The sequence below is a fragment of the Nannospalax galili genome, unplaced genomic scaffold, assembly GCF_000622305.1.
Source record: "Nannospalax galili isolate Female #2095 unplaced genomic scaffold, S.galili_v1.0 scaffold91, whole genome shotgun sequence".
Taxonomy (NCBI): Eukaryota; Metazoa; Chordata; class Mammalia; order Rodentia; family Spalacidae; genus Nannospalax; species Nannospalax galili.
In genome coordinates, this window is record NW_008332583.1 from 87,231 (window position 1) to 103,676 (window position 16,446).

The 16,446-nt window shown below is 40.8% G+C and overlaps 1 protein-coding gene across 2 annotated transcripts; it reads left to right on the forward strand.

The window, feature by feature from the left end:
• The first annotated feature begins 6 nt into the window (after positions 1–6).
• Thoc7 (THO complex 7) lies at positions 7–16,248 on the forward strand. 2 transcript variants are annotated; one of them, XM_008827497.3, is made up of 9 exons: positions 16–53; positions 525–590; positions 9,057–9,174; positions 9,953–10,080; positions 10,361–10,447; positions 13,286–13,343; positions 14,373–14,439; positions 14,541–14,610; positions 15,603–16,248. In XM_008827497.3, the coding sequence occupies exons 1-9, from the start codon at positions 35–37 to the stop codon at positions 15,668–15,670; spliced, it is 681 nt and encodes a 226-aa protein (XP_008825719.1). In that variant the 5' UTR covers positions 16–34; the 3' UTR covers positions 15,671–16,248. The 2 variants fall into 2 exon arrangements, with proteins under 2 accessions (XP_008825720.1, XP_008825719.1); XM_008827498.3 differs by lacking the exon at positions 525–590 and having other exon boundaries at positions 7–53; positions 15,603–15,911.
• The last annotated feature ends 198 nt before the right edge of the window (positions 16,249–16,446 follow it).

Below are 16,446 nucleotides of genomic sequence, written 5' to 3' on the forward strand. Positions count from 1 at the left end.
TTCCGATCTAGCTCGCCCCCCCGCCGCGCACGCTATGGGAGCCGTGACTGACGGTGAGGCCGATCGCCGCCGCGGGACCCGGGGCCCGGGTGACCGTGGGGGACTCGGCGCCGGGACGCCGCTGCCAGGGTCCGCGGCCCTCCCCGAGGGGCTCCGGCCTCCACCCGACCGGCCCGCCGCCGCCCGGCCGGCAGAGCCCGTGGAGCCACGGGACTCAGTCTGACCAGGCCCGGGCGAGGGAAGCCGGGACAGCCCTGGGGCCTCTCTGGGGGTCGCTGCGGCGCTCGGGAGGCGGGCGGGGGGGGGGGCCCCGGTCCCCGGGCCTGGGGGCGGTGCGTGGCCGCGGAGGGATTCCTAACCGGCTGGGGGTGGAGGGGCTCCCCGCAGCGGCACGCGGTAGGGAGTGGCGGAGGCCTGGGGGAGCGGGGACTCGGGCGGGGTGCTCGGAGGCTGCGGAGGCTAGGGTGATGACGGAGGGCGCTTCCCGAGCGCGGAGGGCCCACGAACCGCGGGGTGGTCGCCAGGGTCCTGGAACTCCGAGTTCAGCGGCAGACCGGGCGGTCGGGAAGTGTACCTGGGAGATTTACTAGGTAAGGAGCCCACGGGGTGAGCCGGAAGCTCAGGGCCCCCCAGTAAAAGGAATGCGTGTTGGGGAGGACGGTTTTGTCAGTGGAATGAATTGGGGGTGATGGGTGTGGACCGTTGTCATCCTTAGACGTGGACCGAGAGCAGAAATAAGGGGCCACTTTCAGGCAAGGATGGATGTAGGAGGTACCCCAGTAGGGGGAGAGGAGGTTCCAAAGCCCAGCTACATTGGGTCTGTTTGAGGGAAACGTGACCAGTAACTATAGATACCTGTAGTTTTATGTTTGATGTTTACTTCCAGGTTAGGTCTTACTTAGGTTTACAGTTTATAGCCCAGAACCAACAGGAAAAACTGTTTTCTCTTCTAAAGTTGCAGTCTGGCGTTAACTGTTAACATTTAATAATTAGGGTCTTTGGTTTGTTTGTTTTTTGGTCTTTTTGAGACAGGGTCTCCCTGTAGCCTCAGCTGGACGGGATCTCATGTATCCCCCTCACTGCCTCTCAAGTGCTGGGATCAAAGGTGTGTGCCACCATGCCCAGCTAGGGTTTTTTCTTTTAATTTTTTAAATTGCATTTACTTATTTTGTGTGTGTCCCACTGTGCCACCTTGCTCGTTTTTCAGTCAGAGGAAGGTTCTTTCCTTCCATTATGTGGGTTCTGGGGATTGAACTCAGGTTGTCAGGCTTGCTGTCAGGACCTACTGAACCCTCTGGCAGGTCCTAAATAATTGGTTTTAAGGGTGGCAAATATTACCACAGGACAGGAGCTGTAGGAATGTGTAAGTGGCTGTTTATCCATTTTTGCTGGTGATTAGAAAACCTCCTTGAAAAAAAAGTTACTTCCAGTCCTTTCTTTGAAGGAGAAATAAGTGTATTTGAACTGGAATTAGAAATGGCCAACCACCTGTGCAAGCCCAAATGCTAGACGAAATTTAAAATATTAACTATTAGCTAGAACTTAGAAAGTTATGAGCTGTGAACTTTTAAAAGGTCAGGGAGGGCTGGGCATGGTGGCGCAGGCCTTTAATCCCAGCACTTGGGAGGCAGAGGCAGGAGGATCTCTGTGAGTTCAAGGTCAACCTGGTCTACATAGTGAGTTCCAGGACAGCTGGGGCTACAGGGAGACCCTGTCTCAAAAAGACCAAAGAAAAAAAGTCAGGGGAAGCCACTGAAACTTGGGAACTTTGCCATGATGTGATCAGATTAGCTTTTAAAAAAAAAAAAATGTATTTGCCATATTGAGGACAGAAGCCTTGGTCCCATTCATTAGGTAAGTGTTTTACATCCTCATCCTGAGCTACAGCCTCAGCCCTAGATTAGCACTTAAAACACACACACTCTGTTTTGTGAACAATGTTGAGGAAAAGGGCAAGTGAGGTGCTAAATTCACTCTCCTTTTTACTAACATTTATATAGTTCTAGCCATGTGTCAGGCAGTGCTCTAATTATCCAGAGGTTAATTTGCCCAGAATTGCAGAGGTGATACTTGTAGAGCATGGGCCTAAAACCAAGCCAGCAGATTCCACAGTCTCTTCTTCACTAATATGGTCTTGTCTCAGCTCCTGCTGCAGTGGTGCTGAATGGAAGGTCATGGGGCCTCTGATCAACATGGAACTCCAGTGAAGCTTCAGACAGAGGTCATGTAGAATATCAGGATTGCCCAGGTGTGGTGGCACACGCCTTTAATCCCAGCACTGGGGAGGCAGAGGCAGGTGGACCTCTGTGAGTTCAAGGCCAGCCTGGTCTACATAGTGAGTTCCAGGACAGCTGGGGCTACAGGGAGACACCCTGTGTCAAAAAGACCAAAAAAAAGAAAGTATCCGGATTGCTCATGGGGGACTTGGGAATCAAAGCTGATCCTAGGTTTCTGACTTAAGTGATTGTGTGCCTTGTTGGGCAACTTCCCTGTTGACTGAAATAGAAAACTCAAAGGAGTGAGTGATTTTTGTCAGGTGGGGGAACAGGAGGAACAGGAATGGTGAATTATAAACAGGTCAACTTCAGTCAGTGCCCCCGTCTACTCATGAACTCCGCCGTTGAGCTACCTCACCAGTCAGTACTGTCATTTTTGAAAAAGTGGAGAAGTCCTGGGGAGTTAGTGACTTAGTCACTCAGCTGGTTCCTGCAAAACTAACCTGGGTTTTAGCTAACTGCAAAGTAGTTAACAATGTTGTCACTGTTAATTTAAACTGTTCTAACAGTTTGTATTGTATAGGTGACCATTTAAAGAGTGTTCAGCTGTGTACAGAGAACATTAAGTAGCTATGTTGATAGCTAGGGCAGCAGATGAGGGTGAGAAAGCAGATGAGGTGAGGTGAGATGAGCTCTGCATTCCATTTAACAGTCTTTTGGTTTTGACAACTTTTTTTCTTAATTAGAAAAGTGTAATGTGTATGATAATAAATTGTAATGTAATAGTGTATGCTTATGAAAATTTAGAATAATGATTTTAATATGCCCATAAACAATATGGCAAAATAATGGAACTGTATAATAATGTAATTGTATATATTTTCTCATGAGTGCAAAGATGACACCAGTCATCTGGAAATGAAAGAAATTGAAGATAATAACAGACTTTATGGGGTCATTTCAAGGATAAAACTCAATAGTATATGTAAGCACTTTGAACTTGAATGGCCATTTGCTTTATTAGCCAAGCTGGGACACTTGTCAGAGTGGCTGCATGTTCACCAGTAGGAGTGGAAAGCACTGTGTCTGCTGTTGCTTCAGTGGCTCAGTGTTAATTATTCACTTTTCCCACTAGTACCAGTGGGTTCACCCAATTTGTTCCATTGTCTGTAGACTAGAAAGGGGCTAATGAATGCAGTTCAACTATTAAATAATGTTTCTTAGCTAAGAGAGCTTTTCAAAGCAAAATTGAAGTTTTTATCCTTAAATTGTATAATTGTGTAAGTATTTAGGCAAATGGAAAAACAAAAGGTCTCAGCACTGTTTTGCACGTGCGCCTTTTAAAATTTTAATTTTGATTAATGTTTTTGAGACAACCTTAAACAGTCCTCCTACCATAGTTTCCTGAGTGCTGGGATTATAACCCTGAACTTGAGCCACCACACCTGACTTAAAAGTTTTTAACTTAATTTTGGTTTTAGCATTAACAGTTTGTTTAAGCCAGACCTAATTATCTCAGGAGAGAGCAACATTTATGTGGAGGAATCAAACCGTGTTTATTCTTTCTGTCCACCTTTTATGTATATTCTGTATATACTGTTTACCTTAAAAATTATCCTAATGATTTTAAACTTCATGAAGGGTGGAGTTTTGACGTGAGGAATCTAACAAATGGGCTGTATGTAATTCATCTTAATAACTCATGAGCGATGGTAATCTAATAGGAATTTGCACATTATTTTTACATGTCCTTAGTTTCTCCTCAAGTTATTATCAATAAAATAGTTTTAAGCTTTTTGTTAGTTTTTTTGTTGTTGTTGTTTTTTTAACAGAATGGGCTCCAAGGCCTGCCAAAATTAATAGAAGCAATCACATGGCTTACAGAAGGCTTCAAGCATGATAGCTTATAAATTCACTGTATCTAGTAAGCAAAACATGCTTTAGGTGTCTTCGGTAAGGAACAAGGTGAGAAGGTGTTACTAAGAATAAAAATGCTCTTCGAGTGTATGTTAGGAACTCTAAACTGAAAGGGAATGGAAGCAGCCCCAGCCTAGGAGCAGGCATGTCTTTCTGTTTCTTCAGTGAGCGCTCTCACTATCCCCGTCACTGCAGTAATTCTCACCCGCAGTTTCTTGGCAGTAACTGTCTAGGCAGTTTTTAAGAAAGAAATGCTGTGACCTTGCTCTAAGTCTGAGACAAGCAGTCTTAACTGGGCACAGTTTTGACTGTCTAATATGTATCTACATAGGGATATAGCTGTATCTATGAATCTTCATTCTCCAACATTTTTGGTGGTTGAAAGTTGTGGGTTAAGTTTAGCGTGAAGAAAAGAATACATCTGTCCCATGGATAGGCATTGTATTCTTTCACTTATGTTTCCATTGCATTTCTCAACAGTTCTGCAAACTATATAGTTTTATCCCATTTTACTACTGGGATAGATGTTGACCTCCTGTGCTCACACACAGAGCAAGCACTGGGTGCATGTGCTAGCCAAACCTTTGTCACCAAGATTTCTGGAGTTTGCTGTGGAAGGGTGTGCTTAGATTAAGAGGGATGGGGCTCTTAATACAAGTAGGATCAGAGACAGCCTGGGCAGGGAGGCTGTGAACCCTTGAACTGGCTTTGCCACTTTCCTGCTTGCTGCCTGCCCTTTCCTATTTGAGTGTCTGCTCTGGGAGCCTGCCTTCCAGAACTTGGATTCTACTCTGCTTGTATGTTAAGCTGTGTAGTTCTAACCACATGTGGCTTGCCAGCCTCCTAACCAGCCTTCTAGCCTATTGGCTTTCCCCAGTTGCAGTCTATGTTGTACTAGCTCCCACCAGAAAGTTCTGCCCACGAATCTTTAACAGCCCAGTTAAATACTTGGTTAACAGCTTAGTTAATGCCAGCAGTAGGGCATTTCTTGTTTGAACTCCCACAGCATGACCCCTAAATTAGCTTTTGTCTCCTTATCTTCCCTCATGCGTCTTCCTAGGGGTCTGGTGTGCCCATTCTAGAGCTCACAGTGTTCTAGTGTGGGGTGAAATGGAAAGGCTACAGCATGCTTTCTTTTTTTAAATAGCAACACCTAGCAGGTTTGAGTAGTCTTCCTGTTTAAAAAATCAAACGTACCTTGTTCTTCCAGCCTGTCCCCCTCTTGGTGACCCCCTTAGTGTTGTATATCATTCCAGTGTATCTATGCACACAGAAGCGCATGCAAATACATATTTTTATTCCTCCCACTTTTACTGACTACAAGCATGCCATACATACTATTCTTTGCTTTGTGTCATAAATACTCTGTATCATAAAGTGTTTCCTCATTTTTTACAGCTTAGTAATACTCCTTCATGTTCTTGTATCAAAATTCATTTATTTACCCATTGATGGACATTTGGGTTGTTTCCATATTGTGTTGTTTAAACACAACTATATCTGACACACTTCTGAGTCAGGCCTGTTTTCAAAATTTTTATAAATATTGGTAAAGTACCCAATTTTCAAGTAATAATTTGTCAGAATCAAAGCCACTCAAATTCTACCTCCCCTGATTGCCCCCAAGCCAAGGGGAGTTTTCCTCTTTATCTGTAGTCTGTGCTCATGTGTGTGCTCATGGTGTTATTTCTCCATAATTGTGAATTTAGAAGGTACTCTTACACCTTGTGCCCAGGTATACACATTTTCCGTACATGTGATCACTGCTATAGCAATTAAAATAAGAGAGCTGCTTGTTAGTCCTTGTTGATGTTTAATTAAGACAAAGCTCTTGGGGCTAGAGAGATGGGTCAGTGGTTTAGAGCACTGACTGCTCTTGCAGAGGACCTGGGTTCGATTACCAGCACCCACATGGCAGCTGTGAACCATCCTTAATTCCAGTTCCCGGGGAATCCGAGGCCCTCTTCTGACCTCCGTGGCATTGCACAACAGGGGTGCACTCACTTACATGCAGGCAATACACTCATATACATAAAATAAAAATAAAATATTTTTTAAAAAGACAAAGCTCCTTAGAAGGACTCTGCGGGCATTACAAATCCAGTTTAAAAATGTTGAAGTCAGGTATAATGTCTCATACCTATAATAAATAGCACCTGGAAGTCTGAGGCAGGAGGATTGCTATGAGTTTCAACAACATATTTCTAGGCAAGCCTTGGCTACCAAATGGGGTCATGTCTTAAAAATAAAGTACCTGAGTAAGGCCCAGTATGAGATGCTGAGGGAGCAGCAGGGTGAATGAGGTTAAGATGCAGTGTGGGTCCTCAGAAGCCTCTCTCCCAGTGGAGAAGGAAAACAAGGCAGGCTGTTGATTTTTTGTTTGGCCTGAAAATATTTCCCCAAAACTTGATAGATTAGAGTAGCACACTCATATGTAAAAATGAACAGACCCTGCCAGGTATGATGGCACACGCCTTTAATCCCAGCACTTGGGAGGCAGAGGCAGGCGGATCTCTGTGAGTTCAAGGCCAGCCTGGTCTACATACTGAGTTCCAGGACAGCTGGGGCTACAAGGAGACCCTGTCTCAAAAAGACAAAAAAAAACAAAAAACAAAAAAAAAACAGATCCTAAAGGATGTGGCTGGAATGATCTCAGAATATTTTAAATATTTTCAGTTAGTTGCCAAACTTTTAAAAACTGGATCTTGGTGGTAACTCCTCCCTCAGTCACTCACCCCTGATTTCTTCTGATCTTACCTACCTGTTTCCTACTGCATTTACATGTGGAATCCCAAGTTCTCAATAAAGTAGAAAGCCCAGGCATCTGGGAAGAGAGGTAAGGTTTGGGGAGACTTGGGGACAGAAGTTAAAAGAGCAGAATATTTATTCAGCAGCATCAGTGCTGCCAGATCATTGGACCAAGGGATGTCTTTTGCCCTATTTGCCTTTAGTCCCAGCACTTGGAGGCAGAGACAGGTGGATCTGTGAGTCCTAATGAGTTCCAGGCCAGCCAGAGCTACACAAGTGAGACCTTGTCTCAAAAAAATAAGTAAAAAATTAAGAGTCAAATATTTGTAGTAAAAACATGTTCATATTTTGCATTTTAATTTTTTTAAGAACTATTCAGATAACATCATTGATGGCTAAAATTTGAAAATGTTCGTTTGCAGTTTTCAAACATGAAGTCATAGGATCTGGCAAATCTGTACTAAAGCAGCCGTTCAAAGCCATAACTGACAGCCTAACCCCATTCTAAAAATGTCTGATACTGTCAAACACTGGGTCCATCTGCCTGCCAAAGTTATCTCCACTGCACCTGTGCTTAAAAACACTTCTGCCTATGCAGAGGAACTATTGTTTAAAAAGTTTAGGTGTTGATTCATCATGCAGGCGCTTCAGGAATTATTTAGACTGTAAATTTTGTTTAAAACATAGTTCATTTAATTATAAAGAAAATGAAAGCCCATGAATAAAGCAAGTAAAATTTTAAAGCAGCACGTGAGAGAACTTTTTCCTCTGTGTCTGTTGTTCCCTCTTCAGAAAGTCACTACTAGTACCGGTTTCTTGGCAATCCTTCCAGAAATATTTTCTGAGTACACACATACTGCCTCCTCTTCTGAATGCCAGTAGCATGCTTCATATATGCTTCTCTGGAGTTACTTTCTTTTCTTATCCAAGGAGATTTTTTTTTGGCAGCAGCATGTATACCTGCATTATTTTAACTGCCTACGTCTACATCATATGAAGCTTTCATGATTAACAAGCCTTAATGTTTAGGTTTGCAAATTTTGTACTACAAATAACACTGCTACAGACATCTCTCTACATCTGCTTGTGCGTGGGTACATGCCTGTCTACAGGATGTATTCCTGCACATGCAGGTGGCTTGTACCTGGAATTCCAGCTGTGCTGCATAGTGAGTTCCAGGCCTCCCTGGGCTATGTAGCAGTTGCATAGAGAAACACAATCTCAAAAAAGAAAATCCTAGGGTTGGAATTGCGGCATCAAAAACGTGTGTGTCTTTTTAATTTCTTTTTAAATCAGGGTTTATCTGATGGATGGAACTTGATGTTTTGCTTATTTTTTCAATTTCCACTTGCCTTTGTAGTTATGGCCCAAAGTTAAGAACAAGGCCTAGTTGAGGCCTGCCAGACAGGCAGGCTGGGACTCCATTTGTTCTGGTTGTCATCAACACTGCTTTTGTGTTCCTTTTTCTCCTTTGTTTCGGGGCAAACGGGATCCCTACAGATGTGGTGGCTCATGCCTATAATCCTATCACTTGGAAAGCCAAGGGTATGTAGTGAATTCTGGGCGAGCCTGGGCTAGAATGAGTCCCTTTCTCAAACAAAAAAAGCGAGACTGTTGTTTAAGAACATTTAATGATGTAGCAACTAAATTGGATTACTTTACAAACCCATTCTTTTCTCTGACCTGTTAAATTCTTTTTCCAATATGATACTATGTACTTGAATGTGCATTTCTCTTTCCTAGTGGCTCTCACTGGCTAAAACATGAATAGTCCTACCTTCATCTGGTTTGGAAAGGTTTTTTTCCAAAATGGATTTTCTAACAATTATTGACAGTTTTTTGTTGCATTTGGAAATTATTTCCTCTCAATAGTCAAATAGATGCCGACTCTGAGGGCAGGACTCTTCACCTATGATTCAGTACCTAGAGCAAGGGCAGATATACCATAGACAATCACTTCCTTAAAACAGTTCAAATTTTTTAGTGTGGCAAAATGCAAATAAAATTTATCATTTTTACCTTACTGTTTTTAAGAGTGCAGTTCAGCAGCATTAAGTACATTTATATTTCAATAATTTTCTTTTGAATGAATGAATGGGTGGTGATATGGTTTGTCCTTGAAAGTGACCCAGAACCAGGTGGTCATCTTCTCTCACCTGCCCTTCTTCTTTCTAGACGAAGTCATCCGAAAGCGTCTCCTGATTGATGGAGATGGTGCTGGAGATGATCGAAGAATTAATCTGCTAGTGAAAAGTTTCATTAAATGGTGCAACTCTGGATCACAAGAAGAGGGGTACTTTATTTCACTGTTGTTTCTATACCAGTGTCCTGGTGTGATTTTTATTAGGACCCTCTTACGTATTTCAGATTTCATTTATCTTACATGTCTGGTACAACCACTTCTTGGTTAATCGAAAGTAGATTTTTTTTTTTTTTTATGGCCTTCTCTTTGGAGTTCTCCCTTATGTTTATAAAGAAATATATAATAGTAGTAAGAAAGAAAAGGGAGGGAAGGAGGGAGGGAGGGAGCAAGGGAGGAAGGGAGGGAGGAGGGACTATTAAGTTCAGGACCACTAATTTGATCACTTTTAGTAAATCTGTATTCGTTGAAACACAATGTCTAGAAGAAAGTTTTTCTTTTGTTAATGTGTTGATGTATATAAGCTGCAGCAAAAATGTATGCACATTGATAATTTCTCAGCATAGGAAACTTTTTCATTTGGATTTTCTTTCCACATAAATGGTGTACCATATAGAGTGAAAAACTTGAGAAGAGAATTCTGAAGATTACCCTCAAAGTATTTTAAAGGTGATTTAAACAATTCAGACATCATTTACATTAACCCTATATTGATGAGAGCAACAGTTTCATCTCTCATCTGTGACTACTGTAGTTTGTAAATTCAGGCATACTACATCCAGAATAAAGAATGATAAGGAACGGGTATTCTGTGCTATTCAAATAACAGTTTTATCAGAAGTTGGTTTAATTTAGTTAGCAAACGTTTACCTAAATTAGTTTAACATTAGCAATCTGTAGCATCTTTGTTCTCCTTCTCATTTTTTGTTAGATACAGCCAGTACCAGCGCATGCTGAGCACACTGTCTCAGTGTGAATTTTCAATGGGCAAAACTTTGCTAGTATATGATATGAATCTGCGAGAAATGGAAAATTATGAAAAAATTTACAAAGAAATAGGTAAGCTTACTGTTGCTGTATATAATTGTACTTTTGTAGTTAAAAAGAAAAAATATAGTATTTTGTTTGTAATGAAAGGATATTAGCAATTACAGTGTTAGCTACAACAGTGTGTACAGTCTGATATGATATAGCTTTTTGGGTTATAGTAATATTTTAAGATGTGAATGTCTATTTTGTTAGTAGTGGAAGCTCAATTTAGAGGCACGTTCGAAAACTGAAAGTGAGTAGAGATTATCCATGTTACTGCAACTTTCTTTTAAAAACTTTCTTTGTATAGAATGCAGCATTGCAGGAGCACATGAAAAAATTGCCGAGTGCAAAAAGCAAATACTTCAAGCAAAACGAATACGGAAAAATCGCCAAGGTAAGGGTTTTGAGGGATTTGGTGTGCAGATATTTTAATTACTGATTACTATTTTCATGGTACAGTCTGTAACGTCATCAATTAAAAAATAATTAGGAACTGTATTTGATTTGATTTTCTTTTCTTTAAGATAGGGTCTTACTATGTATCCCTGGCTGGGCTGGACTCTCTAAGTAGACCAGGTTGGCCTTGACCTAATAGAGATCTGCCTGCCTCTGCCTCCTGTGCTATGATTAAAGGCATGTGCCACCACACTGCCTGTATTTGATTCTTAAAACTATTTTCTAGAAGGCAAACTATGCTGAAAAAGATTTCTTTTTTCCTGAAAGTATTTTGTAATATTTTTTGCTATCTTCAGATCCTTTTTTCTAAGTAATATTACAGTTAATCAACAAAAGGAGCTATGTAAGTGTACCAGATTTGGGTGTTTATTCATTAGTGTCATGGCCCTACTTTCAAAAAAAGAGAAAGAAAAAGAATTTAAACCCAGGAAGGTTCTATTCCGCATAAAGCAAGCAAACATCTATGAGGGTATCTAATAGACAGGTTGAAGTTTAGGGGCCAGCTTGGCAGGTAAAGACTCTTGCCACCAAGCATGACTACCTGAGTTTGATCCCCAAGTCCCACATGGTAGAAGGAGAGGAATGACACCCATGCTATGGCATACTGTGCCCACACATACACAGAAGTAAAATAACTGTTGTTGGGTTTGGGTTTGGGGGTTTTTTGTTTCGTTTTGTTTTGAGACAAGGTCTCCCTGTAGCCCCAACTGTCCTGGAACTCGCTATGTAGACTAGGCTGGCCTCAAACTCACAGAGATCTGCCTGCTTCTGCCTCATGAGCACTGGGATTAAAGGCATGCACCACCATACCCAGCAAGATAAATGTTTTTAAACATTATTTTTTATTTTTATTTTATTTGTATAAGTGTTTTGCCCACATGTATGTAAATGCACCACATATGTATAGTGCCTGTAGAGGCTGGAAGAGGAGTTATAAACTGGAGTTATGGGCAGTGTTAGCTGCCATGTGGGTGTGAAGAGCCAAACCTAGATCCTCCACAAGAACAGCCAGTGCTCTTAACCACTGAGCCATCTCTCCAGCACCTTTTTTAATTCTTTTAATTTTTAATGTTATGTGTATGAGTGTTTTGCCTGCATGAATGTAAGTGCATCCAAGTTACAATGCCACTGAGGCCATAAGAGAGCATCAGATCCCCTGGAACTGGAGTCATATGGGTGTTGGGAACCGAACCTGGGTCCTCTGCAAGAGCAGCCCATGCGCTTAACTGCTGAGGCATCTCTCTGGCCCTATTTTTATTTTTCAAATTTTATTTTATATGTATGAGTGTTTTGCATGCATGTATGTAAGTGCACCCATGCATGCAGTGCCTGCAGAGGCCAGAAAAGGGTGTAATATCTTCTAGAACTGGAGTTACAGATGGCTGTTAGCCTCAGTGTGGGTCTTGAGTGTGGGTATGTGCACTTGAGTGCGGGCACCTGAGGAGTCCAGAAAGGGGCATCAGATCCCCTGGAACTGAAGTTACAGGCAGTTATAAGCTGCCCAATAAGGGTGGCAGGAACAGAACTCATGTCCTCTATAAGAGCAGCATGCGCTCTTAACCACTCAGCCTTCTTTCCAGCCACAAACATTATTTTTTTAATAACAGAAGCATTGTTCCTCCTATTATATAAATTGGCAAAAGTAAACATAAAGAACAGTGTTTAAGCCATGTGTAATGGTGCATGCTTGAAATCCCAGTGCTTGGTTAAGGCAGGGTCACACATTCTAAGCCAGCCAGCCTGTAGTAAGAACCAAACAAGTAAATGAATCAATGAAGACATAACTGTAGCTGTGACAATATTATGAAAACCCAAAAGGAAATAGAAAGTGTTATTGGTTGTTTGATGGTTGTGCATTTTTATGGTTTAAATTCGTCACTTTGATTTTTTTTATACTGAACATATTTTATAACACAGAAGGATTATTTAAAATAAAATTACTCTTACTGAATTAATGTGCTGAGTTCCAAAACAATGAATTTCATGTTTTAGGGAGCTAACTAACATGTTTTGTTTCTTCTTTTTTTTTAATATTTATTATTTTTGTTTTATGTGTATGAGTGTATTGCCTGCATGTATGTGAGAGCACCAGTGTCATGCAATGCCATGGAGGTCAGAAGAGGGCTTCAGATTCCCCTGGAACTGGAGTTAAGGATGGTTCATAGCTGCCATGTAGGTGCTGGGAATCGAACTCGGGTCCTCTGCAAGAGCAGCCAGTGCTCTTAACCACTGAGCCATCTCTCCAGCCCCAAGGCTAGAAGCTTTTAAGTGACGTTATTTCATAAGTGAGGTTAGCAGGAGTTGCATGACTTAATGTGGAAATTTCAGTGGAGCAGAAATAATGACTTGGATTTTAAATTGTTTCAGTTTGAAATTTTTAACTTTAGAATGACTGAGAAGTGTTACTGACTAAAAGGATGAATTTTTTTCACTGTGGTTTTTGTTTTTTGTTTGTTTGTTTTTATAGGGGCATGACAAACAGTTAATAAGATCCTTTGTAGAATCAGTACACTTGATGGTACCAAGTTCATTTATACCTCTGGGAGCCTCTTATATTCTGTCATGTAGTGGGAAAATGAATGAGAGCTAAAAATCCCTATTTGGAATGCTTTGGAAGTCACGTGTAATTATATTGTGTTGGACTAAGGGATTGTCGGCACGCTCCATTATTGTGCCAGGAAAATGAGTAGGACGTCAGTTTTCATATTACACATTTTGTTTTGATGACCCAGGCTGAAAAAAGTCTTAATTTGACCAATAGTTTCATGTCTTTCAGAATATGACGCTCTGGCAAAAGTGATCCAGCATCATCCAGACAGGCATGAAACACTAAAGTAAGCTAAAGCTCTGTGGGGAGCCAACCCTTATACACGAGTATGGATAGTGTTCCCTGTGGTTCATTTTCATAGACACGTAGAGCATGTGTCCGAAGGAAGGGTCAGATTTCAGTATTTTATTTTCTAATGCTGCTGTTTAGATCCTTTTCTTTCTTCAGCCTTCCCACCCATAAGCCCAGAATAAATGCATGTAATGTGCCTCAGCGAGAAAGTGGATGTGTGTAATTTATTCTCTTAGTATAATAGAATACTAAAATATTAACCAAAAAGAATGTGCTAAATACACATTTTTAAAATATCCCAAAATGTAAATGGTAAGTCTCTCCCAAATGTCGTAAACTAATACTGTATGTGCATCAGAAATCCAAATACATGCATCTGAAAGGGGCTGGAAGGACACACAAGGAGAAGAACAGCTGAGGGAAAGAGGCTCAGGGTCAGGCTCAGAGAGTATTTCCAGTTAACTGGCAGGTTTTAATTTTTTTAACATTGTATTTATGTCTATTTATTTTGTATGTGTATGAGTGTTTTGCCTGTGTGTATGTAAGTGCGCCCATGTTGTACAATGCCCACAGAGGCCAGAAGAAGGTGTCAGACCACCTGGAACCAGTGTTATAGATGGGTGTTAGCCACCCTTTGGATGCTGGGAATTGAACCTGGATCCTCTGGAAGAAGAGCGAGTGTTCTTAACTGTTGAGCCATCTCTCCATCCCCAGGTTTTATTTCGTGCACTAAAAGAATAACTTGAAGTTAGTAAGACAAAATGTATCAGTTCATTAGTTTTATGCTATTAACTGTATTTTCTTGTTATTTTAAACTTTGTATCTAAGTGTAGTTGTAATGAAAATAGTGCAATGTAGGAGATAAGAAACCATCTTGTTTTTAAAGCCTCACCATGGAGAATATTAAACTCATAGCCTTCTCTTATTTTTAAAATATTGTTTTATAATCAAGATCTCATATATATAAATTCCCTTCCCATAAGTAGAAAACTATAACATTGTTTTATGTTTTTTCCCCCCACAGGGAGCTAGAGGCTCTGGGAAAAGAATTAGAGCATCTTTCACATATTAAAGAAAGTGTTGAAGATAAGGTATTTGCATATATATATATATATGTTAGCGTGTGTGTGTGTGTGTGTATGTGTGTGTGTTTATAGACCAACTTACATAATTTTTTTCCTTGCTAACACAGCTGGAATTGAGACGGAAACAATTTCATGTTCTTCTTAGTACCATCCATGAGCTTCAACAAACATTGGAAAGTAAGTAGAAATCATTTTAAAATTAATGCTGGTGAAGATTTTAAGTGATTAAGGTATGTGTCTTTTGTAGTAAATGCCTTGGAGTCTGCCTCCAGAACCAAATAGCTGGGTGGCATTAGAAGTCACTCATGTGTCCAACTTTCCAAATATGTGAAGAGTTTTGTGGTAATCTGTGATTACTTATCTAGTAATGGGAAAACTTAAGGATGATGGGACTTGATTCCTGGTTTTCTCTTTTGTAAGGCAGTGATTCAAGACACAGGCAAGCAATGCTAAGTCACACTGCACTAGGACATTGATACCTAGTGACTGCAGGGGCTTGGAGAGGTTGAAGACTTGCTCTTTCTTTTGACTGTAGCCAACTGGAAACTTCTGTGGACCCTGGTCTCCGATTGTTTTTACAAAGTCAGGCTAAGACCTAGATTTGGTTGTTTTTTTGTTTTTTTTCTGCATTTTCGAGACAGGATCTCACCATGTATCCCTGGCTGGCCTAGAACTCAATATGTAGACCAGTCCAGCCTCACACTCACAAGAGATTTGTCTGCCTCTACCTCCCAAGTTCTGTGATGAAAGGCATGCCTGGCCCATTGTTGTTGTTGTTGTTGTTTTAAATGAAATCTATCATACAAACTTTAAATTTTGATAAGCAAGAATAACCAAATCAGTATTTAAATATTTTTTAGCATATGTGGGAGTTGGGGGTATGTACGCATACCATATGGCATGGGTATGGAAGTCAGGATAAGTTCCAGAAGTCAGTTCTCTTATTCCACCATGTGGGTCCCAGGGGGGTGTGCCTTTACCTGCTGAGCCATCTCATTGGCTCCAAATGAGCATTTTTAAAACCCAAACATTTATGTGGGCCATTTGTAGTCATAACTTGCCATTTTGCTTTAAATGTATTTCCTAATAAGAGATTAAATGTTTTCATATATGCACTAGATGTAAAATTTGGGCAAAATTGACTAAGGTTTTGTTTCTTCTCACTACAGATGATGAAAAGCTGTCAGAGGTAGAAGATGCTCAAGAAACCATCATGGAAGCAGATCCAAAGCCATAGATGGCAAATAGCTGGCCATTCCCAAGAGTGTTGATGCTACATAATCTGAGTGTGTTGAGAATCTTTTGTGCTCTTGGGGTATTTCAAGTTGGACTGGGAAGTACTTTGCTTTTGAATATTAATGCATGTCTCGTTCATATTTCTTCACCAAAGGAAATAAGTTCAGTATGTATTGGAATGCGTTTTTTATTATTAAAGGTAGCATTCAACATCTAAAACTGTTTAATAAAATGTCTCAAGCCAGATGTTTGTGTTCATTCCAACTCCAGGTAGCTTTGAACTGGCAGCAAGGTTTACCTTGTAACACACATTGAAGATTGTAAGATGGCATTTCTAGGATGCACATGAGAAAATGAATCTATTTCTGGAGTCATTAACACTTTTGAAAATGAAGTTCATGAATAGGCTTCGGGGGGGAGTGAATTTGTGCATAATATTTATGGTGTGTTTATTGCAGAGAAAGTTTCCAGATTGCTTTACACATTGCTGATTATGAGACCAGTCCATCCTCATTGCCTTCCCAGATCTCTCCTTTAGTACTTGAGAAATGTGATTATTAAATGTTTCCTTACAGCTTTTCTCTCTGCTTCTTTGTTCTTCAGGAGTCATTTTTAAATATTTATTTATTTTTGTGTGTCTAATGTGTGTACACCTGTTTGTGCATTGAAGGTATGCTCATGGAAGAGATCAGAGGACAAGCCTGGCTGGTGGTCCCTGTCCTCTGCTCTCCTTGAGGCCGGGTCTCTGTGTGGTGGGGCAGTGTACTACTGGCTTGC